This window comes from Eleginops maclovinus, chromosome 9 (genome assembly GCF_036324505.1).
Source record: "Eleginops maclovinus isolate JMC-PN-2008 ecotype Puerto Natales chromosome 9, JC_Emac_rtc_rv5, whole genome shotgun sequence".
Classification (NCBI taxonomy): Eukaryota; Metazoa; Chordata; class Actinopteri; order Perciformes; family Eleginopidae; genus Eleginops; species Eleginops maclovinus.
The window spans coordinates 23,366,070-23,391,534 of NC_086357.1; the positions used below are offsets into that span (position 1 = coordinate 23,366,070).

At 40.2% G+C, this 25,465-nt stretch overlaps 3 protein-coding genes across 3 annotated transcripts; 1 reads left to right on the plus strand and 2 right to left on the minus strand.

Moving 5' to 3' along the window:
* Positions 1-37: 37 nt before the first annotated feature.
* On the minus strand, positions 38-6,718 carry mpnd (MPN domain containing). The gene is made up of 13 exons (XM_063890972.1): positions 6,462-6,718; positions 5,701-5,903; positions 4,887-5,108; positions 4,057-4,156; positions 3,891-3,969; positions 3,718-3,814; positions 3,455-3,527; positions 3,290-3,366; positions 2,358-2,526; positions 1,764-1,834; positions 1,534-1,623; positions 1,334-1,426; positions 38-912 (listed from the first exon to the last, which is right to left on the minus strand). The coding sequence occupies exons 1-13, from the start codon at positions 6,463-6,465 to the stop codon at positions 826-828; spliced, it is 1,365 nt and encodes a 454-aa protein (XP_063747042.1). The 5' UTR covers positions 6,466-6,718; the 3' UTR covers positions 38-825.
* Positions 6,719-8,645: 1,927 nt separating this feature from the next.
* LOC134869387 (galectin-3-binding protein B-like) lies at positions 8,646-12,875 on the minus strand. Its single transcript, XM_063890971.1, has 6 exons — positions 12,816-12,875; positions 12,346-12,418; positions 11,289-11,480; positions 10,689-10,820; positions 10,325-10,574; positions 8,646-9,884 (listed from the first exon to the last, which is right to left on the minus strand). The coding sequence occupies exons 2-6, from the start codon at positions 12,404-12,406 to the stop codon at positions 8,849-8,851; spliced, it is 1,671 nt and encodes a 556-aa protein (XP_063747041.1). The 5' UTR covers positions 12,407-12,418; positions 12,816-12,875; the 3' UTR covers positions 8,646-8,848.
* A 1,360-nt stretch (positions 12,876-14,235) lies between these two features.
* mutyh (mutY DNA glycosylase) lies at positions 14,236-24,441 on the plus strand. The gene is given in 26 exon segments (XM_063890614.1): positions 14,236-14,566; positions 14,569-14,635; positions 15,302-15,370; positions 15,458-15,624; positions 15,848-16,044; positions 16,147-16,231; positions 16,388-16,504; positions 16,692-16,764; positions 16,841-16,970; positions 17,053-17,130; positions 17,229-17,310; positions 17,976-18,104; positions 18,851-18,984; positions 19,409-19,448; positions 19,532-19,605; positions 19,869-19,910; positions 20,000-20,071; positions 20,255-20,368; positions 20,582-20,679; positions 21,708-21,852; positions 22,080-22,167; positions 22,474-22,656; positions 23,091-23,236; positions 23,341-23,490; positions 23,847-23,897; positions 23,995-24,441. Coding segments are annotated over 26 exon segments (2,814 nt in total). The 5' UTR covers positions 14,236-14,427; the 3' UTR covers positions 24,139-24,441.
* The last annotated feature ends 1,024 nt before the right edge of the window (positions 24,442-25,465 follow it).

A 25,465-nucleotide genomic window follows, 5' to 3' on the forward strand; every position in this document is an offset into this window, starting at 1 on the left:
ATAAGTAGTAAGTAATTAAATAACCAGCAGTCCTGTGTAAATAGTTCCAGTGTGTATATTTTAATGCCTTGTGGATCATCAGCAGGCTTAAGGCATTGCTCTTCATACATGTACATCACACAATCCACACTTAGTAATAAATACAGTACAAGGAAAGGAGGAAGCAAATATCAGTCCTAACCCACAGGACTCATGTCTCACACAACCTGACAGGGAGACAGTAGAGGGGCACACACACACACACACACACACACACACACACACACACACACACACACACACACACGATCATTAAAAAAACAGATTGCCTTGGCACAATGGAATTGCTTGCACCAATGTAACTTGAGGAACGAAACCGTTGCAGAGTACAGTTTAGGTCAAACCAACACACACTTGCATACTTTGCTAAGGTAGTATATTTGCAACTCATTTACACCTTTTCCCCAAACCACTGCTCCCTTGGTTTAGTATATAAAGGCAATAACAACACATTAAACGTTTACGCATCTGCTCATACCACCAGATACTGGCATGGACAGGCACATAGGTCCATGAGGAAACAGGAAGTAGCCAGGCAGGCTGGTTTTCTAGCCCATGAAATGCTGATATTTAGTGTCCTTCTGTAAAATGTTCTCTGGTCCGGTGCTGCTTAGGTTATCATGTACATGTCTGTTTTACAGTAACTCATTATAATTAAGTATGACTCAAGCATGAGAGGATTCAAGGCATCTGTATGTTTTTCGAGCAGGTTTTTACAGCCGTCGCTGTAGTCTCTGCTCAAAAGTGTTTTTCTGAAATGGATCGACTTGAGATGGAGAGCAGCCCTCAGTGGATGTTGCTCAGCTGACTGTAGACGTGCTCTAAGATCTGAGAGTAGGCCTGATCTTTGGGAGCGTGGCAGCTCAGAGAGCCCTGAGGAAGAACAGAGAACGGTGAGATGTCACAAAGAACACTTACTCAATTATTCTCCTTGATTATTATTTTGACAGGCTTCATTTAATAATGGATAATGTGCAGAGAGGCTGTCAGAATGAAAAAACGAAGGTGTTTTATTTTTTCATTAATGACCGCCTCGATGCACATTATCCCGCTCATTACACGGCTGCCAACTCAATAAACCAGCAACTTGAATGTGTCTACTAAGTAATATCTTAAATTCAGCACTTTTAAGTCTAATTTAGTATTTTAAAACCAAAGTATTTCCACTTTAAGTTCTTCTTCCACCACTCGATGCGACATACTGCAGAGTGCATGAAGTCCTGATCCTGGGTCAGGATCGTAAAGTAAAATGTATCCCGGTAAAATGTATTTTGTGATTTCAGGTCTTCTGTACCTTGATTTTTTCCATCATGGTGGTATCAGGACACCAGTACTGGTTAAAGTGGACAATGTCGGGAGCTGTCCTGTAGTAGTCAACCAGCAGCATCTGTGGAGGAAACAAACACACCGTTTAAAATGATTCGTAACGATGCATCGGACATGTTTTGAATCGTATGCAGTGTTTTCATAGGACTGAGGCTGTAGTGTGTGTACCATCTCATTCAGGACGTCGCTGGTGAGGAAGTTGTCCTGAACGTAGGTCACCTCTACGGCCACTGGGATCCCGTAGTCATTGGGCCGTTGCTGCAGGAAGGCAGATTGAAGATAAGTTAGTAGCAGAAACATGAACGAAAGAGTGTTAACCAACAGTATAAGAATCTCTAAACTGAATATCAAAGCCATGAAGGAGAAGGTGAGTATTGTAGTGATGCCAGTGTCCTCACCTCAGGCGGTGGTACGACCCAGAATGGAGTAATTGTGGACGCCACACCTTGATTGCCGTGATAATACGGTCCTGAAAGAGTAAAAGGTTTAAGGGTTGAGACATTTATTATTGTGACGTCACTATGGAACACTTGCATTTCTATTGGCTAGCGCTCCAGGGTTTACATTTTCAAAACCTTAACATTGTACGTGATAGGCTAAGGAGCGGGACATCTGTAAGCATTTGACCAATCACAACAGAGCCAGCCAGCTATTATCTAATTATCTTCATGAGGGTTTCCAAATCTTAATCACTTATTACATTTTAGCCAGTAAACAACACTCTAAGGACTCTTTATTCCTCATTCAAGTGCCATTTTTTATGTAATGCAACTCTGTGAGCACTGTTTCTTACATTTACTTTGTGTATTTAGTGGCTTTGTATTATTCATTATTATAACAATACTGTTTAATACAATTAAGTTGACGTGCATGGGGTCAATAAAATGTCTGTTCAAAGGCTCCCTGCAGGTGAGGTACTGTATTTACATTGAATACCCCTATCTATCGCATCGATATATAGCCCCACAATGTTTATAAAGGCATGCCCGTACCACAGATGATGCCCAGGCAGGGCTGGAAGCCGTTGTTGGAGCCCTGCAGCCTCAGCTGATGGTCCATCTGCGAGTCGATGTCCTGCAGCGAGGGCAGAGCCGGACCCCGCGGGTGACTGTGGTACCAGCCCACCAACGACAGCCCGCGCATGAACAGGTTCTGACAGATCTGGAGAGGAGTCCACACAACAGACACTGATCAGAAACAAGTGAGTAGAAGTTATTTAGTATGGACTGAGCCTGTCCACAGGAGTCGCTCCGCAATAATAAGTTGATTTCTAATTATAGAAACGCTAAATTGTAATTTGCAGCTATATTTAGTCTGGGCTCTTACGGTTTTCCACTTGAATACAGTCCATTAAATTGTGGGTTATTGTACATTTGCAAGAGGAAGGTCAGTATCTTTTGAGATTTATAACTCATGTTTTCCACTAAAGACTTTATAAACTATGATAGGAAAAAAATGACGATTGGTTTGAATCCTTGAAATCTGGTACAGACTTTAGTACAACTTTAAAATGGTTCCTTCTTTGAGCTACAACTTGTTATTGTTCCTATTTATTACTTGGCAGGTGCACATGTTTGTGGGGTGTGAGCGTGTTTGCCTGTGTGTTATGCTGTAGTCACCATTTCAAAAGCTGCATTTACAGTAATAGCATTATTTTCTTCACTTGTTTTTTTTTCAAATGGCAACAGAACCAAACATTAAACCTTATTTAGGAGCAAAACAACATCTTTGGGGTTGACGGAGTCAGCCCCACGGTCAGTGTCACCCTCCAAGTGAAGTTCATTCAATATTTGGTTCATTTGTTTCTGGCTTTTAGAAGGATGCTTGCTCGCTGCTGAACTGTCCTGCAGCAGCGTTACGTTTTCTGTAGGCATAACGTAAATGCTGACGGTGCAGATGTACTGATTCACTGTCCATGCGTTACCTCCTCCTCTACAGCGGAAGCAGACTCTCTGTCTGCCAGCCTGGTCCGGCAGGGGAAAGCTCTTAAGACTGTCAGCACTGAAATACACCGACCAGAGAGAGAAAACGCTGGGGTTAAAGATGGCTTTGACTTCTTTTGAGTATATTTCTTCTGTTTCTTACTCACATTGTGTATTTGTATCCCATCGTCCTCCGAGGTATCCCACCACCTCGCTGGTGGTCAGGTGACAGTGGAAGTCCTGAAGAGGATAGAAAGCTGGTAACTTGGTCTCTTAACTTTCAATGACCCTAATTCCTTCCTGTTTATTGTATATGTTAATTCTGAAGATACTCAATAGGTAAATACGTTTCTACTGTTGATCAATTAAGTAAATCTAATCCAACTGTGTGCATTAATCAAATACCCTGTTTTCGATAGTTGTGACTCACCATTAGCAGCAGTACATTACTGGACACGGCTACATTGAAAGGCTGGAATCTGTTGATGGCAGAGAAGGCTGACAGCTCCACGAGTGTGTGTGGATCTCTGAGGATAGAATTACAGTCTATCACACTTACAGTCACATAAAACAACTTAAACATTTCAGGATAAAAGTCAGTACCTGGCAGCGTCTCTGGTGCCCAAGGTGCAATATCTGACAGGAATCCTCTCTCGGTCGCTTCTCCGTGAAACCATCAGGTCTGTAGCAGTGAAGATTGATATTTGTTTTCCAGTTTGTTGAAAATACACAGAGCAGTGCAATTTGTTTTAAAGGAAGAGAATTGTACCGTTTAATCCAGGTTTGGTGTTCTTGTTCTTCTCATCTGCCTGCACAGCCGTCTTCCCTTCCTCTTCATCCTCGTCATCGTCCTCCTCACTCACAAGGCTCTGAAGTCACAGAAAAATCATAGAATGTGTACCATATGATAAGCAGCAGTACAGCAGCAAAACACACTATGTGTTATTTTCAAGCCTACTGTTTTAAAACAAGTGAAAATAATCTACTGTAACATTGAGAAAACTTCCAGAATATTTCATGTTTGTAATTTTAAATCTTCTTTTTCAAACATTTTTCTTTTAATTAATTTACATTTGTCTTCGGCCTTTATTGGACAGAAGCAAACGCCTCCGCCTCCACCTGGAAATATGTTGATTACAATGAGAAACACTAACTGTAACTGAACTATTCCTGTAGATTTGTTTGACGAAAAAAGGAATAAGTTATAGAAGAATCATTAAGGATGCATTATGAAAACGGACAGATAAAAGGCTTCAAAATAAATATTGGCATCGGCCAGAAATGTCCAATTGAATGACAAAACCTTTTCTTTTACTTAAGTTAAAGTAGTTTTCTTCCAGTTTTTCCAAGTGAATGTGTACATCTGTAATTGAACCATTACACTAACAGTAGCCTAATTATATGTTCATCATTTTACAGAAGAGACTTGATCTTTTCTGTTGTTAGGAGGAAAGAAGATGTTGGTATACAGTCGAATAATCAGTCAGGATGAGCTGAAAGTTATTGGCAGAAAAAGAACAATAACGTGCATCCTTATAAATAACTTGAATCTGCAACCTTACATAGAAGGGGGGAAAAAAGATGACTAAATGTCCTCACCAAGTCTGCGCTGGGCTGGTACTTGTGCAGCCATGTGGTTTTGTACTGGACCAGCTTCTGTCCCCGGTAGCGGACAGATGCCCAGCCGCAGCCCGACTTCTTGGCCGGGTTCACCAGACGTTTGCAGTGTGTGGCCCAGGCGCTGGGGGAGTTAAAAATCTGGCCCGTCTCCACCCATCTGATTTTCCCATCATTCAACAGGTCTCCTACAAAGTTCTTACCCTGAAGGAAGCAGAGAACAGAAACAGTTTAAAACGAAACAAACAAAACATGCATGCTGGTTTTTATCTTTTTCTGTTTTGTATGTATTTATTTTTCTTATTCCTGCAATTTCTTCCACTCTAGTTGCACATTACATTTGATTACATTACATATTATTGAGCTGACTCGTTTAGCCAGTGACTTCGTACACTTGATACCATGGACATGTCTACCGGAGCAATTTGGGGTTAAGTATCTTGACCAAGGACACTCCAACATGTTGCAGGGGTTCGAACCTCTGACCTTTGGATTTGCAGGTGGCCACTTCCAGCCTGCCACCAGCCACTCCAATTAAGCCTTTTGCTCTATACTTTTTTATGTTTCATTTTTTATTTGATTAAGATTATCCTACGCTGCGTTGAGGAGACTGAGACTTTGGATTTTCATTGCCAACACTACTCTGTAGTTATTCCTGCCTATGACTATGAAGCCTTTGAATCATTACCAGAGCATTATGTCAAGTAGCTTTAGTAAAACTTTAAATGACCTTGCACTTGCATAAATAATGAATATCAACATTGCAAATGAGCCCAGATGTGCTGTGTGTTATTACCAGGTAGTGGATAGCCAGCACGCCGTCGCCCGGCTCCACCAGCCCGTCCTTCAGCAGCACTCTCAGGGTGATGCCTCTCCGGGTCAGCAGGGAGCCCCGGCCCGAGCTGGACCTCAGGTCTGCCTCCTCCCCTCCACTCAGCTCCTCCTCATCCTCCTCTCCTCCGTCCTCCACCACCTGTGGAGAGCTGGGTGGCTCTGAGTCTGAGGACACACACACACACACACACACACACACACACACACACACACACACACACACACACACACAGAGGTCCTGATCTGCTCAGGTTTGCTGGAGTAATGTGTGGGTGTGATGCTCATCAAATCTCTAGTGTTTTTCAAACAGCCTCTTGTGAAAGGTCATATCACTCAGATTCTTCATAAATAGCCAAACACCTGGCGACCAGCTAAACATCTGTAGGCTGTATCAAAGTTACATCAGGAACAAAGCCAATGCAAAGGGCCATTATTTTTGAATTATAATGACTTTACAATGAAAGCTCCGCTGTAATGGCAGCCAGCATCATTCATAACTGCAGCATGCCAAAATGATAGCTATCATGGTGAAAGGGATCTCAAGGGGCCACAATAGGCTAAAGATAATCCAAATTGGCATTTTTATTAATTACGGCTAAGCTATGCGGTTGGCCTTTTGTTACGACCTCCCATTAGGGCATGTGTCTTTCTCTCTCTCTCTCTCCGCAGGAAGAGGCCTCTTTTAATTTCCCTCAGAATTACAATTAAATACATTATTCTCACCCATATCTCAGAAAGCGTCGGAGAGCGTCTTTTAATCCAACTCGGTGAAAAGCTGCTTCTTTTCTGGGCACTTGCAAAGGGCTTGATCTCCGGGCAGATTTCACAGATATAGGCTACACTTCGCCACACTAGCTCCGGCTATTATTCAAAAACATAAAATGAAGGCGTCTGAGGCTCTGCAGTGTAGTTTCCTTGTTGTGTTGCTTTAATGTCAGTTCCCCTCCCCTTTCTTTCTGCCTCTCCCGGTCCTTGTCACTCTCCTGTCGTGCCATGCCGGTCCGTCTGCCATTATTCACACATTCACAAGACTTAAAAACGCTACACGCTAATTAATAATGTAAAAACAGTCGATTTGGGTGGTGGGAAATTGCTTACATGGGATTACAAAATGCAGAACAATAGCAGCGAGGATCGGAAAGATGAAGTGTCGCTCGGTGCTCGTGGGCCATTTGGCATTCAGGGCAGATTAAAAGTACATCCTGGAGATTATGGTGTATTTATATACAAGAAATGCAACACCTTGGCTGAGGATGGTGGTGTGTGTGTGGTGTTATTTTAGCACATCGGTACTTTACTGTGTTGCACTGGGGGTTTCTTCACTACACCGAGATGAGCCTTCTTTATCTCCGAGAAAGAGACGCATTTACCGGGGTTCAGCCTCCGGAGGGCAGCAAACCTCCAGGAGCGTCTGCACTGGGAGGCATTTTAACAATTAAACCGTGTGTATCCATCCAGCGGTGGTGTAAAGGAACTAAGTACATTTACTCAAGTACTATTTTGAGATACTTTGACTTGAGAAACATTTGCAATGCAGGACTTCTACTTGTAACAGAGTATTCCGAGACTTTGGTACTTCTACTTTTACTTAAAGATCTTAGTACTTCTTCCACATCTGCTTACCAGTGCTGTAATGTAATAAAGTATATTTACTCAAGTACTGTTCTTATTTACGAATTTGTGATACTAGTACTTGAGTATCTACTTTATATACTACTTTATACTCCTATTACACATTTTGGAAGCCAGTATTATACTTCCACTACATTTATCTGACACCTTACAAGTTATATTATTGGCTAAAACCAAATATAAATGAAGTAATAAACAAAACTTCGACAGATATTTTGTTTATTAGCAGCAATATTAAGTACAGGTAGCTCCCCCTTCTGTGGTATACGCATTAATGCATCAATAATCATAATCTAAAAGTTGAATTATGAATGTAATTGAAGTAAATTATCTTTCTGAAATGGACCATTAATGAGGGCTCTAGTACTTCGTAGTATTGTTTATTTTGATGCTAATGCTTATGTACTTAATACTGTTTACACAAGAGATAGGCAGACTGCAGATTGTAATTACCGAAGCATAAAGGAGACTGTCTATTCTCAGCTATATGGGAGATTACAATACTTTAAAGGGGGAATCCATAACAATAGATATTGGATGTTATTAGAAGCTAATTATCAGTACTTTATCATTAAGGACTTCCTGCCAGAAGATGGAGACATTTTCCATTACGTGTGTTTTTGTGTGCATAATCTGCTACAGTATCTCCTGGTGTTTTAGCTATTTCAAACATGTCTGGCATTTTCAACGTGCGTCTCCTGCGAGGCATTTATAACCTCCCCATGAACTGACAGCATGATAACGATAATTCCTAGAAATGCAGACTGTCACACCATGCTTTAGACTGGCTTGTCAGAGGCGTGATTACATATTTAGGTTGTTGACGTCAACAGGATCCTTTTTTTCTCATACACATTATGAGCTTTTACATTGTTAAGAATTTTAAAAACAGTATAAAGTGAAACAATCTACAGCATGTAATGTTTGTATGAAATGTTACAGTACACCTCAGGTAAATCCTTTTTTCTCATGAATCATTTATTATTAAACTGTACATTAAGTGACCTTTCCATACTCCTCCACCGCTTCTTTAGTGACGTAAATGCCAGCCGATATTGTACTTTATTATTAACTCCAGTTTGTTAAGCATGAACAGACTTACCCCGCACGGCTGTTTGATAAACCAAATGCTCTGTTGGGACTCTAAATATCGCAAACACACTTAAAGACTTTTACTGCAAATAGCATGTACAGTATAATCGTATGCTGACTTTCTCAAATTCACATAATACTTGGTTTACGTCATCTAAAATTGTATTAAATAAATCAAATGCAAATGTTTAACATATTTTATGTCATGATTCATGTCAGAAGGCTCACGTACATGGCAAGCTTGGTTATGTTTACTTAAATGCACTCAATTAAACACGGTTAACAGTTATAATGATATTCAAAAGACTCTTGAATTACAGAAAATATGCTGTTTGATAATCCTTTGTTCATTTCCTCTTTGCCAAAGTTCCAGTAGGAAACCCAAACTAATCTGTGACGTAGTGAGGACGTATCACCACCTTGTAGGAGAACTGGTCTGAGTGGCATGGATAGACTTGGTCAGCGCTTCTGGGGACAGAGACAAAGTTCTCCCCATTACCATTAGAGAATTGATGAACGTCCATCACATACGCCCCTTCACACAGAACAATGAGACTATTGCTGTACTGAATCTTTCCCGCCATCTCGCGGGGTAAATCTTGGTTCTTTTCCTCAACCTTCAAACTAACAGCCGGCAAGGTGGGGCATGTGACACCATCCCTCGAGCATTCAGCAAGACTGATATAAACCCTTATTTTCCAGACCATGTAGTTAGAAGTGAAATAGGCACTGTTATGAACAGGTGATCGGATCTTAGATGTGAGGCTATTGAGTTTCTCGCCATAACGATTGTAGAAACCAAAGTCCTTGTAAATTTTGACTTTGTGGTGGTTAAAGGTAGTGCTCCACGGATTGTCCATGCAAATCCTGGGAATGTAAACATTTTCATCTTCCCTCAAGATAGGGAGTAATGTTTTTAGGGGCAGTGAATTGAACTGAAACCCCTTCAACTTCAGAGCATTGTACTGGGAGCCACTAAGTGTGTATAAATCCTCGGCTGGTATCAGGGGGAAACGGATAAGCTCTAGAAGGTCCACAGGGACAGTAGCTTTTCCTTTCGCTGCTGACCATCTCTCCAGTCCATTCAGGATGAAGGTTTCATTACGCACCACAAGGTCTGGGCGAGACAGAAGAGCTTTGACTAGAGCAAATGAAAGATTTGTCCAGGTTGGTGATTGGATCAGAGCCTCACAGTTCCATGCCAAGTAGCGAATGCAATCTTCCTGTAGTGCTTCATCACCTATATGAACTGCATACTCATAGAAAGAGCTTTGACTCTGGAAGGTGGGATCCTCTGGGAGAAACTGTCTGAATAGATTTGCAGCCTCCTTCTGAACTTCTGTCACACCCCAGTCCTGTGCCATCTTGAGAATGCAAGGGGTCGAGGAAAGTGTAAATTTGATCTGTCTTGTGTAGAAATATCTGAAATGTAAAACATTTGCATTAGCAAGGTTCAGGTGTTTCTAACTTACGCTAGAGATCGAAAAAAATCAAAGGGTGGCAAATCTACATTTTCTTTTATGTCATTCGATCTCACTCGTACACAGTTTACTTATTTTTGTATTTTACTTTCAACATTATGTCACTTGCACTATTTTACTTCTTCATTTATTTTGTCTTAAGTGTGTTGCGCTGTGGGGCCTGTCGTGTGCCTACTGTGGAGGATATCATAAGGCTTTGAGACAATCAGATGTAAAAAACAGTATTTATGATGAAAGTAGTAAATCCGTCAGATTTGAACCAAACATGACAGGACGGTTAAGATGTTCTTTGCCCAAAAACAACACAGTGTATTGTACAAGTCAGCATAAAGCCTTTGAATCTTTGGAAACTTCTGGAAGCAGTTACACGTTTTGGTTTACCTGACAAATGTGTTGGCGTGCTCACTGCAGTTAGAAGTGGTATCAATGGTGAGGTTGCTGAAGTCTGGCTGTGAGTTCAGAGAGAGGATGAGGCTGTGAGCACAGATCGTCTCAGAGGTGTTGTTGTGCACCACCACTCTGATGTTCATGTCACAGTCACGTCCGCTGTCAAACAACTCCCCCAGCTGATGGGAGAGACTCGTGTTGTGGTCAAAATCATACTCACGGTTCAAATCGCTGTTGATCTGTTCTGGTTTTGATAGAAACATATGTGGGGTAAGTGAGTGAGAGGAATTGCCATCTAACTTTTTTGTATCATGTTTTTCTCCTTGGACAAGTCTTGCTTAAAAATGTGTCGCCTTACCTTTTAGGCAGCGAACACCAGCCTGTCTAGAGGGACCACAGTGCGAGGGGGACTCTGCACTATAATAACATAGAAGCAGGCTCTTCTCTGCTCCAGTACAGAGCACAGTGTTCATCAAGAATTTTCCTTTCCCTAACACAAAAGCAATACAAACATATTAAGCATTGGAGTTCAGATCCTTTACTAAAGTAAAAGTATTAACACAATGTTAAAGTCCTGCATTGGAAATGTTACTAAGTTAATAATGTCAGTATCATTTGGGAAACTTAATACATTCAAAGTGAAGTATTAAGGTATTAAAAGCAAATTACTCAATTCAGAAAAATGTATTGTGACTGTTGTGTTAGTGGATATTATATATTTTAATTGTTATTTCTGCATTAATCTTGAGTTTGAGTGAGAAACATGAAATATTTCAGTGCAAAAATGTTTGTTTGTAAAGTAAAAAGTAACTTAAGCAGGCAGATAAATGTAGTGGAGGAGACAGAAAGAAAATACTCAAGGAAAGTAGAGTAACCTAAAGAAACTGAGAGGCAACATGAATTCCACGTTGTTTGTTTTTTACAGAGGATATTTGCGTTTTAAGGGGTCAAAGGTTACCGGTGCCAAATTGAGGTGTAGTTAGAGCTTCTATTGCACCAGGGAAATGGAGCTGGCGACACACGACATGAGCGTCAGTTATGTCCCAGTAGCTATTACACACAGTTCCCCAGACTCCCTTTAGAAAGATCTCCACACGGCCCTCAGCATTGTCTTGACCACCAACCAGCCTGACAGATCCTTCCTCTTGACCTAAAGAGAAAGAATAATAACGTTACGTCCTCTGAGGCCGATGATGGTTACTCCAAAAGATGAAAAAGAAAACATATTTTCATTCGTCAACAATGTCTGGATATGTTTATGCTATGAGCTGAGGCTTTGCTTTTCCCTCATTCCTTAAATAATGTCAATGTTTAATGTAGAAGGTATGTGACTTCTGGATGACTACAGTGAACTTGGTTTTTGAATATCATTTAAGATATTTGAGTGTCTTTATTTGAGATGCAAAAAGAAAACAAAGCCTCACAGGACGGTGGGTAATTACCTAAAAGGTTAATGTCAGTGGACCAGTCAAAGTCCAGATCTGAATCCCATCGACAAGCACTGTTTGAAAGCTGCCCTCCGCAAACATCATCCAACAAGCCTGAACAACCTGGAGCAAATCTGCCAAGAGACAGAAATCCCTCCTAACAGTCGCCAAGCTGGTAGATACTTTCCCAACAGACTTAAGGATTTTAATTGCAGCAAATGGTGGCTCTTTCCAGTACTAATGCATAGGGGGTTCAATACTTAATAGATCTGCTGATGGATAATTCATTTATAACGTAAAACCATGAGTGTGCTTTTACAATACTGACTATATTGGGTAGATTTTATACGAACAATTTATAATCCAGACAAATCTGATATGTTCCCCTGATGTGCGATGCAGCAGCCTCTTTTTATCTGTAGGGTTATGTCACTTGACCTGCCCACTACGCAACTCAAACACACATGTTTAGTTTGTTAGTTTTCTAGAAGATAAGATGGTTCTCTGGGGTGAATGTATTTTTTTTTCGGCAAACTTTGCTTGAACATAAAACAGCACTTTATCTTCAGAAGTTAGGCGTTTACTCACCAGCAGACAAGCTTACGCTCAAGGAAAGAAAGCAAACTAAGAAAAACGTATTTTCTTTCATGTTTGGATCACTCTGGAAACATAACACAAGGAACAACTCTTAGATTCAAACATTTGTCAAAGTGAGTGTTCACAAAAGTCTCTTTACACACAGAGATAAGATTTTCAATTACATTTGATAGCCCTTTTTAGGATTTAGAAACGTTTTATGAAGCCAGACATAGCATCACTAGAGAGCAATGAAAGACCATGTTTTTGTAGCAGTGTTGGTTCTGAAGGGGAAAACCGTTATACTTTATGAGGGCTTAATATACACAACATGCAAATAGTATTTTGCTAATCATCTATCTATGTCATGACAGGAATGTTGCACCACAATGACACACTGATATTTTGATCCTATGTGTCTGTGTACCCAAAACTGGTTGAAAGCAATAAGTTTACTCTGGTGAAAGTGTGAAATAACTTACCAGAAGTCAAAATGAATAGAAGAAAGTCTGCTGACTGAAGAAATGATAGTGAAACTTTGAGAATAAACCATATACTATGTGGTTAATTTCTAGGAATAACCCCTCCCAATAAAGGGGTGTTTCCCAGAAAATGTTTGGAAATCCATAGTTGATCCCCAGAACGGCCGTTTTACATTTCAAACCTCTACCACGGATGCTTATAAGTGACCAAATAAATGCAGGAGTAACGTTTTTTACAGCATTGTGCATCATGTGAGGATTAACCCCGTAATTTGTGAACAACTGCACAAAGAAATAATCGCTGTAATTCACATTTACCGTATTAAATGCAGGAAATTAACTTGCAATCCTATACATCTAATAATAAATGTTGTTTATACTCAAGTAAAGTACAATTCTATCAAAATAGCAGTGGTGGGAAGTAACTATTTGCTCAAGTACTTTTTTGACATGTATATGTTACTTGAGTTTTTCCTTTTTAAGCTACTTTACACTTGATGATATTGTATAATGCAGTTCTGTATTATTAATCTACAAAGTATTTATAGTATCTACATTTGGTCCACATTGAAGCCTTTTTGTTAATCATTTGGTAAACCTTTGAACCATGATTGTTTGTCTTTCTGCTAGCAGTGTGTTTTCTGCTGGACAATGTTAGAGGGACATAGAGTTAAGATTCTCCCATTCTTTAGACACTTTGGCAGACTTGACACCAGTACTCTTATTCTGTCGTACAAGAATATAATATTTCCTTCAATCAGCAGTGTGTCTGAGTTTTTATTTTGTTGTTACCTAATGTCTGCATAATAATATAATACTGTGTTCCATTCTGCACAACCAGTGGTGGAGGAAGTAAAAGTTGAAATACTACAGATTGAAAATACTCTCCTATGGGTGATATTCCTTAATTTAAAATCTTACTTAAAGTAAAAGTACAGAAGTATTATCAGCTAAATATACTTAAAGTACCAAAAGTAGAAGCACTTATTGTGTGCAATGTCCCATTTCAGAATGAGTACAAATGTGTCCTACAAAGTACGATACTTGAGGAAGTGTAGGCTCTTTGTGACTTTCCAACAATGTATATTTGCCTCTGAAATGTAGTAGAGAGTACAAGTATAGCAAGCATAGACGTATAAATTAAAAAAACTCAAGTAAAGTACTATTATGTCAACAAAAGTACTTAAATACACAGCTTGAGTACATACAGTCTTGCAGTTACTCAGTCACTGGTTATTCGCCTTTGAAATGTAGTGGAGAAAAGTATAAAAGTGCTTTCAATGGAAATACTCAAGTAAAGCAGGCTACTATATTGTCCAAATCTAACTAGGTAGGCCTCTGGTGTTTGAGGAAATGAAGCACTTATTTACCTCATTTTATACATCCATGGTTACCAGAGTTGGTGGGGGCGTCGCCATGCAACCATCAACTAAGTAAAAACGCAGTAGCTTTAAGTGGAGGGCAAATAAAACACTACAAAAATGTTTCATCATGATCAGTTTATCTTTTGCTTTTATAAGAAAGCTGGTGATGCATGTTTCTGATCTCTCGAGCAAAAGACGTCTCATACAAATAACTTTAAGCCGTGAAAACGAACCGGAGTGCAGACAGGATGTCAACACCGGAGGAAGAACAGGCGAACATCGGGACCGTGCTCACTTTTCTCCGGGAGTGGGACCGAGGTGACAGCAGAGTGCGCGGCCGCATGTTGACCGCCTTCCTGACCCGGAACACCGGGAGGAGGTTTTGTGATCGGAGCTGCAGTTCGCTCAGGTCTCCAGCCTCTTCCTGGCCCGGATCACCACCTGGATCCGACTCACGTATCCTCTCTATGTTCAGGCTCAATGTGGACGCCTGCATGAGCCAACACAAACTATATCAAACATATTTATTACCATTTACTATCAATCAATGAATCTTCTGTACAAACTTCCCCTGAGACTAATGTCAAATGTGTGATATTGGGGTATAAAAATAAACTGTGATTGATTGTAGGCTATGTTTGATGCACTGGTGCTTTTAGCTTTATGTGCAGTCAAGGGAGGCTAAATGTATCATGTTTTTGTTCATTCATGTTATTCATCTTATCGTAAACAGACAGACAAATAATCACCAACTGTTTCAGTAATTTCATGGAGAACTTGTGTTTTCAGACTGGAGATTCCCTGCTATTTTATATCATGATACATTGAATATCTTTTTGGTCCTGGAATGATAACCTATTCTTCAGAGACTGGAATTTGAGAAAATGAGATTGACATTGTTCACTATATTATGAAAATGTTGTTTCAAATTTACTAAATTTGGGCCAGACTATAAATATATGAATCAATAATTAAAATAATTGCCTAATACACAAATATTGTCTGTCGTTTTTTATTACAGTAAAAGCACACATTTACTATATTGTGGTTTAAATCGTTTAATGTGTAAGTCGTGAAAATTATTTATATCAACGGAGACTCAATCCTTCACTCTATACTCAGATACATGTTTGGGACTTTCTTGGGACTGCAGCTTAAAGCAATTGGGATTTTTCTCTCCGCATCAAACCAGTGAGTCAATATGAAACGCTGTATAACAATCTATAAAGTACTGTTTCTGCGACTCGGAAGTCTTGTTTTTGACCCACTTTTCCTCAGTGATCAGTATCTGATGGAGTTCCTGGAGGATGGAGGAGTCCTCACTCTCCTGGACATCTTGAGCCACTCTCAGAGCAAAGAGGAGCAGAAGGCTGAGGCCCTCCGCCTTCTGCTCACCGTGTCAGATGCTGGTCGCAAATACAAAGAGGTTATCTGTGAAAGCCATGGTACATTGTATTAAGTTTCCCTGGAATACAAACACACTTCTTCATATAATCAGTCCTGCATAGCCGTATGTTATTTGCAACAAGAGGAATGTAAATACACAAAATCGTAGTGAATTATCTGGCCGAAGAAAACAATCAGTATCAAGGAAACATTGACAACAAATGAGCAGTTTGATAAAAAGGCATATCTTCATACCTATCAGTGTTATTTAAATGGTTGCAGGTTTGAAAGCATTAGAGGAATTCCTGACAAAGTCAAACACAGATGAAACCCAAGAGGCAGCTTGGGCCCTCCTGGAGTCTCTGTCGCGTGGAAACCCCAAATATGAAAACAAAGTCTACAAAGCCATGATTTCTCTCATGACTTGTACCTCTCCTAAGGCGCAGCAGCGGGTCCTGCACACCTTACACACTGTGCAGGTAGAGTATGAGAGTGCACACTAAGCCCTAAGCCTCTTACTAGTTTGCTCACTCACTTTGGCCGACATATGAACTCTTTTTTATGTGATCTACTTCTCACAGTCCAAAATGAAAACAGCCCATCACAGCATAGTAGAACCACTGCTGGGTTTGCTCAGGTCTCTGCACCTGGAGGTTCAGGATGAAGGTAAGAAAATAAAGTTTTACTTTGGTGAATGAGTTTTGTATTCCTACATTTTCTCTGAATGACACATTTATTCACAAGCTCTTTAGGCAGTGGTGGAAAATGTTATATCCTGTCATGAAAGATCACCTACTTATCTCCTTATGTGTATTCTGGCAGCTATACATCTGATATTGGACCTCAAGTGCTATGATGTGAGGCCGCTGCTGCTCAGGGGACTTGTGACTCTGCTGAGGCCGAATAAAGAAAAACTGCAGCAGCACCAGGATATGCAAGGTGACACTTTTATCATTGTTTTATTTTAGACTGGTAAGTGAGAGGGATTGTATTTCCATAAGGACTACTCAAGTTATGCTAATAATTCCACAATTTGTAATTTTCCACAAACCCAAACCCACTTCAGAAAGTGCAAGCATTTAGTTTTTTCTCTAACATTACATAAATGTTTATTAACGCCCTTCAGAGTCTGAGATAATCAAGACGACGGGATCTCTGCATGTGTTTGTGCAACAAGCTGCTGCTGCTAAAACTATACGGTTTGTGATAATACTCCATTATTCATTTATATTAATGGCATATTGCTTTTACAATGTCGTTTTGAATGTGTTGAAGTTTGTTGGCTGAAGACAGTGAAGAAGTTTCTCGTGAGCTTCTCTCTCTCGGAGTGATCCAACATCTTCTGTACGCTATGGGTAACAGGGAACACACTGATGCCCAAATACAAGCCAGTCTGGCCTTAAAGGTACTTACTATACAAGCTTTCAGACAGACACATTGTATAAATATACTGTCACACAACCACTTATACTTTCTTCTCTGCATAGCACTTCGTCCGCTCTTTCCCAGGTATTGAAGACCATGTGCAGAGAGGTATCGGCAGCACACTGTTTGCAGCTTTTATGGTAAGCTGTAACTAAAATATATATTACATTAATTAAAAAGGTCAATGAGAAGCTGCTAAAAGTCAATATTAACAGATTGAATCCCTGTCTTTCTACAGCACCAAGCTGACACTTTGTACATGAGTATGGATGAGACACAAGCAGAACTCTTTTTAACTAATAAGGTTAACATAACTGAAGGTAATGTATTGTTTTAAATGATGTGTTTCCCTCAGTTGTGGATAGAAGTAAGAATAATCGTTTTCTTTGTACATTTTGCATTCCAGTTTCGTGTGGTGACATCTCTGAAGGCTGAAAAAAAGTTACCCTAACATTTGTGTACATATTGTTTGTATGTGAAGATAGTTAAATTCCTAATTTGCTTAATAGTTTGTCTTTCATTGTGGAATTATTAAAACATTTAAAATATGACTTTATATGGTATTTCATGTTGAGTTGCACTATGTGATTATATATGAACAGTTTAATACACTTAATTTATATTAGTTTGCTTTACACACTTGACTCTCAGCTGTAATTTGGAGGTTTTTCACTGTTTCTCAAAGTATTTGCTAAAATACCGTTTTTTTATGTTTATTTTTAGTTATTTTTAATATGCACAAATAAAATGCCTCCTGTAATGAAGGGATTAATAGTAAGGATAATCAATATGAAATTTAAATTGCACACTCACACAGCCTTTATACAATTTAGATCTTGACCCGCCCACCGGATATGACGACACGGAGCTTCTGTTTCCTGGAAGCGGATTGGACGAGCAGCGGCAGTGTGCCTGAACGTGGCGGGAGCTAACATGAAGTAAACAAGAGTGGTCATGCTGTTTTCAGACACATGAAATAACTCAGAACTGTACATGCGGTGTTTGATAATGAGCAGGTTACGTTCAGCGATGAGTCAAGGAAAGAGAGCCGGACTGGAGATGGTGGAAACAGCCAAACCAAAGCGGAAGAGGTCAACGACATCTGTGAAAGAAGGTGGGCTTCTGTGTTGATGTTACTTAACTTATTAGGTTAGAAGCGAGACAGTAGTGAAGAGGACACAGCATGATGTCTGTCTACATTCTGCAACATCCTGAAGTCTGCATGAGGTTTTATGGAAGAAATAATTGTACCTTTAAGATCTCAGTACAACATCCAGCAGTGGTTCAGTCAGTAGGGGCTTGGACTGGGAATTGTAGGGTCGCCGGTTCAAGTCCCTGAACAGACTTGAAATATGGAAAGTGGACTGCTACTCCCAGTTCACCTCCTAGGACCTGCTGTGGTGCCCTTGAGCAAGGCACAGGACACCTCCAACCCCCCCTCCCCAGAGGACCAATTTCACTGTGTGTGCTCTGCTGTGTGCATGTATGTGACAAATAAAGAGGGTTTCACATGGACAGTGCCCAATAACAGCAACACTTGCACAATGTAATGCAATGGAGAACAACCCACTACAAAAGATAGCTTTAATTCAGTAATGATGGCAAACTAAAATAACACATGTACAAATATTGAACAAAATAGTGAAATTAAACTATTCCTAATTATTTTGGCACCCTTGGTCCTGGAGTGAGTTTCAAGGGGTCTCTTCTGAAACCTGTTTTGTTGATGTTTCTTCTCTGCATATATTTGAACCACCCTGGGATTTCTGATCAATATCTCATGCTTTAACATCAGTGTAAGGTACCCTGTTGTTAAAAGTCAGATTTGACTGAATGACAGTTATGTTTTTGCTCTTCCAGAGGAGACCACAGACGCCTCCTCTCCTCGGTCCACATACCACACGTTCCATGATCCTGCAGATGTTGAGCTGCTGCGCTCTCAGCTCCTCCGCTGGTACGACGAGGAGCAGAGAGAGCTGCCCTGGAGGACTCTGGTAAAGAAACATTTATGCAACTGGTTGAGAAGAAATGTTGTATTATAGTTCATGTATATAGTTATAAGAGCCAGCTTTAGTTATGTATCACTACGACCCTGGGAAGAGTTGTTGTAAGTTGGTTCAGACATATGTTTACTGAGCGTTCATGAAAGCTGCTTTTTTTTAATTCACAATATTGCTTTTATCATTTCTGTCAACCCTTACTTGATTCTTTCAGCGTTCTTTTTTTCATTTCTTGTCACTGTTTATATCCTAAAATTAAAACAATATGCAAAATAGTCCAAAATAAATCATTCAATATATTATTGCATGTGACTTAAATCATCCTTATATCAAACTCCATTACCCATCCTTTGATTTTGCACATGTAAAACAATGCTGACATATTTAACTGACTGGCTTCTTGTTTTTTCTTCTACAGGCTGTGACAGAGTCAGACCTCAACATCAGGACATATGCAGGTAACAACAGGATTCCTGTCAAATTTACACATTTTAAACTTCTTCTGAACCTGTGAACGAAACGTTTCCTCTCTTGTTTTCAGTGTGGGTTTCAGAAATCATGCTGCAACAGACCCAAGTTGCCACAGTAATAGACTACTACAACAAATGGATGAAGGTATGCGTCTTCAAGCTGTTTCCACTCGCGTTATTGCTGCTCTTTTATATGTTTATTAGAATCAATATAGTTGCATTCCTGACGTATGCTAGACTGAACAAATAATCCCAATTAGGAGGATTTTTCAATCTTCTCAAGTAGGAATATTTTTGCTAACCAGTGACACAAGATCAAGCTTTGAAGTGAAGCACACATGTTATATGTAATACTGTATATTGCATGCTATATTTATCATTTGACCTCTTTCTTTAATTGTGTTCCAGCGGTGGCCCACGGTGCAGGATCTCGCTGCTGCTACTCTAGAGGTGATTACTAAAGCAGTCCCTGAAACTGTAGGGGTTTTAAAAAATGCCTTGATTTCAATTGAAATGTAAAAATGTCCTTTTATGTGTAGGAAGTGAACCAGATGTGGGCGGGTCTTGGCTACTACTCCAGAGGAAAACGACTGCATGAAGGAGCTCAAAAGGTCTGTGTTGAGTTTTGTAAATCAAACATCTCTTTGGCAAGTATCTGCATTTAAGTCTGATGCGTTCTGCATTTACTCTCAACTTGTGGATGAGTGCAGAGTTATGAAATGACTGCACGTAATATTTATTCAGTATGAAATACAGTGGGGTATGTTGTTCATTGTCTCTCCTGTGTGTTGTAGGTGGTGTCAGAGCTGAAGGGGCAGATGCCTCGCACAGTGGAGAGTCTGCTGAAGCAGCTTCCTGGAGTGGGACGCTACACCGCTGCAGCTGTGGGCTCTATAGCGCTGGGTCAGGTGTGTTTCAAATACGCCTACTTGTATTGATTAGCCTGTGTATAATTTACTGTGACTGTGATCCGATTTTTATTGTTTTGATTTTAGGATATATACAGACACAAAATTACAATTTAGAAAATGTAACGCAATCATAAAATGAGGTAATACATTTTTAAAATAATTTTACTTCCTCGTTTACCGCTGACGACTGAAAAGATCTCTGTTTCCTAGGTAACCGGAGCAGTGGATGGCAACTTGATTCGGGTGCTGTGTCGCCTGCGAGCCATCGGCGCTGACAGCACGAGTCCTGCAGTAACAGAGGCTCTCTGGTGAGACTGAACTTCAAACTAATATCCTCAAGTATGCTGGATTCTGACCTTGAGCCAAGCCATTACCTGTTTTAATGAAGTGGGCGGGACTACCGTGTAGTCAAGCATTGGTTTGTGGTATATGACTTCGAAGTTTTTCCTTTTTGGGCCGTTGCTTTCTTGGATATTTGTAACCAGAAGTCAGACAAGGGAGTGGAGCAAAGTGCAACTGAGCAATATATAAGATATTTTAAGGCGAACAAAAACTAGCAACAGGTAGCTAAAAACACTGTGAAAGGTTTGTCAGTCAAAACGGTCAACACTGAGGAAGCAACCAGTCAGTCACCAGGTAGCTTTGCCCTAAAACATCAGTTCTTTATCTTTAAATGTAATTTTAATTGGGAACATTAATTACAAAATGAGCCTCATGCTGTATAAACAAGACCTGAAACTACATTAGAGTAAGTTATAAATCAAGGGGGAGTGTTAAAGCATTTAGTGTGGTTTATGGACTCTGTGACACCCTCAGTCAACTTTCACCTATTTGCATTTCCGTTTCTCCATCTGTCTGAATCTGGCTCCTGTTTGTCATCTCTGACGTCGGTTTCATTTGACTCCATATCTTGATAAGATAACAACATGAGAGGACAGAAGAATGTATGCTGGCCTCCCCGGTTTTCCTACCACTGTCATGCTTTGTGTGTGTGATTGTGAATAAAGATATGTGTGCTCTGTGCAAACGTTGTCAGATATCTTGCTTCACCTGCTGAGGCTTTATCTTGTTTGCATTCAGCTGAAAACTGATTATGTTAAACCTCCTTCAGACAATAGATAAGGAAACACCAAAGAACATCTATTGACTTCATTGTTTACTCACGTTATATATTCACAATAACAACTGGGGTCCTTTTCTAATGGACTTTATTCAACCCGACTTCGTTACGTAACCTGTGGAGTCCCTCATGCCAACTCTACCGTTTATGAACATCTGCGTTATCCTCTTTTAATATTCTTTGGAGTTTGATAGGTTTTCTACTGCTTTATTTCAGGAGTTTAGCAAATACACTGGTGGACCCTGAGAGACCCGGGGACTTTAACCAAGCCATGATGGAGCTGGGAGCCCGAGTCTGCACCCCGAAGGGCCCGCTGTGCAGCCAGTGTCCCGTTCAGTCTCACTGCCACTCTTTCCACAAGGTGAGAAGGATCCCAGATGTTGATAGTTTTACTTGACTGCAGAGTATTTCTACTCTATTACTTATTATCCTTTAGTAAATGATATGCATACTTCTTCTACCCATGCATACATAAATACAAATGAATAAAGTTTGTGCTTTGGTTTGTTAATTAAAGAAGTTATAACCTAGAATATTTATGTTATTGATCATAGTGAAAAGGTAAACAATTGGTCATTTAATTTGTAGGTCCATGTCAAACAAGAGAAGAACTCCAGGAAGCTGCTGGGGAAGCAGGACAGGAAGCTGTCCAGCCTGCCTGACATAGAGGACTGTGGTGAGTTTCCTCTTCTCCCCCTCAGACCCCTCCATGTAGTCAAGATATTATAGAAGTTGTGAAACAATAGAGACTAACATCCGTTTATATTTGACATCACAAGGTGTGTGTTGTAAAGTAACAAAAAGAGTTTCCTGGGACCTCCAGTTTCCTGGGACTTTGTTCCAGATATTTGGAGCATCATAACTGAACGCTGCTTCAGTTTTGACTCTGGGGCCAGAAAGCAGACCCGTCCCAGAAGACCTGAGGGTTCTGAAGGGTTCATAATGTACCATGTTTATCAATGAGCTTTATCTTCTCCCTCAGCAAACAGCGGGACATGTCCTCTCTGTCCCTCGGAGCCCTGGGACGATGCGTTGGGTGTTCAGAACTTCCCCAGGAAGCCAGCGAAGAAGCCGCCTCGAGTCGAGCAAACTCTGACCTGTGTGGTGATCCGACCTGGAGAGGGAGGGGAGGACGAGTTCCTGCTCACACAGAGGCCCAACAAAGGTCTGTGCAGGAGTGTTGCACTAGTTTGTGGTGGTCCAAAGACAACTGCAAAATGAATGATTAAAAATGCAGTTTTTTTTTTTCATTTTTCGTTTTTTAATTGCTTAAACAGGATTTTGTGTGCATACATCTAGGGGTCCATAGTTTTGGTAAACTTCGGTTATTCTGCAGCTTGTACTTTATCAGTGTTTATTTAATAGAAATGCAGAGATGGAAAGTAACATTTACTCGACTTAGGTCCTGTACTGAAATACAAGTTTCAAGGTTCTTGTTATTCTCACTCAGTATCTCAATTTACAGAAACAGGGGAATTCCCATAGTATATAAAGTAGTTCAAATAAGCCCCGTCTTCACCATCTGAAACATAACAATAATGCTAGTCTGCATGGGTGGGCTGCATTAATACATGTTAACATGTAAGTGTGTGTTGACAGGTTTGCTGGCAGGTTTATGGGAGTTTCCAAATCTTCTGCTGGAGGAGAAAAGCTCTGATCTGAAACAGAGGAGGGCGCTGTGTGCCCAGATCAATGGGAAACTGGGAACCCATCTGACAGAAGGCCTCCTCCAGTATGTGGGAGAGGTACGCTTGATGTTCACCACCTATATGTACATCATACATACTATTACACACAATATTTCTGCAGCTCTGTAACCACCTTCTGATGGATCATTGTCTGTCTGCAGGTGGTTCACATCTTCTCCCACATCCACCAGACCTACGTGGTCCACAGTGTGTGTTTGAAGGACGCTGACACACACACTCAGACTGAAAATGCTCAGTGGCTCAGCCGGTCCGCCTTGCAAGAAGCTGCTGTGTCCACAGGAGTGAAAAAGGTTTGTAATTTGTTTACACAGTGTGTGTGTTCAGCCCTACTGTGTCACTAATAGAGTACAGAAAACATGTTTTTCTGGTGTGGAGACGAGGGCTGTAGTTTCTGTCTCAAGGATTTCAGTGATTTTAACTTAAATGTTCCCCCGATATCATTCTGCTGTTTGGAGCTGCAGTTAGTAAAAAACGTTTCAACCAGTACAGCACATCTAGCCTTTACTGTGATTATTACAGTGGGTTTCGGGAATGTAAAGGGAAGTTGTAGTAGTTGCGTTACCGTAGGTTGTGACAGCATGAGTGTCCTCATCTGCCCATGTGCACTCTGATAAATGGGATGAAATCCACGTTCACTCTCCTGCAGATTGTGAAGCTTTATGATTCTGTCGACGGTCAAAAAGAACAAACCTCTAAGGTAAGGAAACAACTGTATATATCATTTATCACAAATGATCTTATTCTAGAATCCGACAGTCCACCTTTATCGTTTTGTTTCGGCTTGTCTCACTCAGGATGGGAAAAGACAGAGGCACACCGGCACAAAGAATGACAAGAAACCAAATTCCTCCAAAAAAGCCAAACTGAGCTCACCTAACAGCGGCGGCAGACAGCTCTCTCTCAGCTCCTACTTCAACAAAGTCAAACAGGAACCTTGATGAGTGTGAAAGTCCTCCAGGGTGCCTTTTCAGGAAACCGGTGCCTTAATGTCAAAGCATCAGCACTACAGTAGGTTGCCATACTAAGGGTTTATTGTGGTCCTATCACTGGGACTTAAATATAAAAGGCCATCATGTTTTTACATTTTAATCAAATGAAATGTCCTTTAGGGAACGTATTTTTATCGACTTCATTATAGATGATGTTTTTATCTGCATATTGTGATTAGTCGTCATGTTTTTCAAACAGTATGTAAGACACCTGTCATGTTTGTTACTGCAATAAAAATGGTTTCATTTCAATTCAAAGGCACAGGTTTACTGTTCATCTTCTGATTGCTTTTATATATATATGTGTCATTGATAAAGTAAAGCAAAACAAATCTGCTGTCTTTTGTTATAATGATGCATTTCTTTTTATAGAAGATTATCCATATCTATATTTATCATTTGATGGACCATTCTGATTCATATTAATCCAATACTATTATTCTGCATAATTAGTACTTTCAACTCCACTCAAAGTATATATTTGATGGTAATACTTGCACACTTGTACTTGAGTATCTTGTAAAACAGTATTTCTTCAGTGAAGTCTTGGTTCTTCTACATGAGGAAATGATCTGAATACTTCTTCCACCACTTTATACAGTGGTATGCAAAAGTTTGGGCACCCCTCTGAGATTTCATGACAATTTGCTTTTCCTTTATAATAGAAGATCACAGCAACAACATTTGTTTTCCTACAAAGATGTAGACGTTTTAGTGTTTTCCAGACCAAAATTCTTAGGGTAGCATTACATAGTTTTATTATAATAAAATAAAATGCAAAAAATGGGATGTGCAAAAGTTTGGGCACCCTTATAAATAGCATTCATTTCAACACCTGTACGGATTTATAGCTGACAGGTTGCTGCACAAAATTGCTTTGATTAGCTCATTAGACCTTCAATTACAAAGACAGGTGGAACCAATCATGAAAAAGGCTATTTAACATAGGTAATAGCTGGCTGTGCCTGGCCTAGGTTCTTTCTTAGGGAGTGGCAAGATGGGGACCTCAAAACAACTCTCCACTGACCTGAAAGCTAAGATAATCCAACATTATAAATTAGGAGAAGGGTACAAAAAATTATCTGACAGGTTTAAACTGTCTGTCTCCACAGTCAGAAACGTAGTTGTGAAATGGAAGGCCACAGGAACAGTCCGTGTGAAGGAAAGATGTGGTAGGCCGACAAAAATAGGGGAAAGGCACAGGCGAAGGATGGTGAAAATGGTCACAGAGAAGCCACAGACCACCTCCAGAGAACTACAACAACATCTGGCTGCT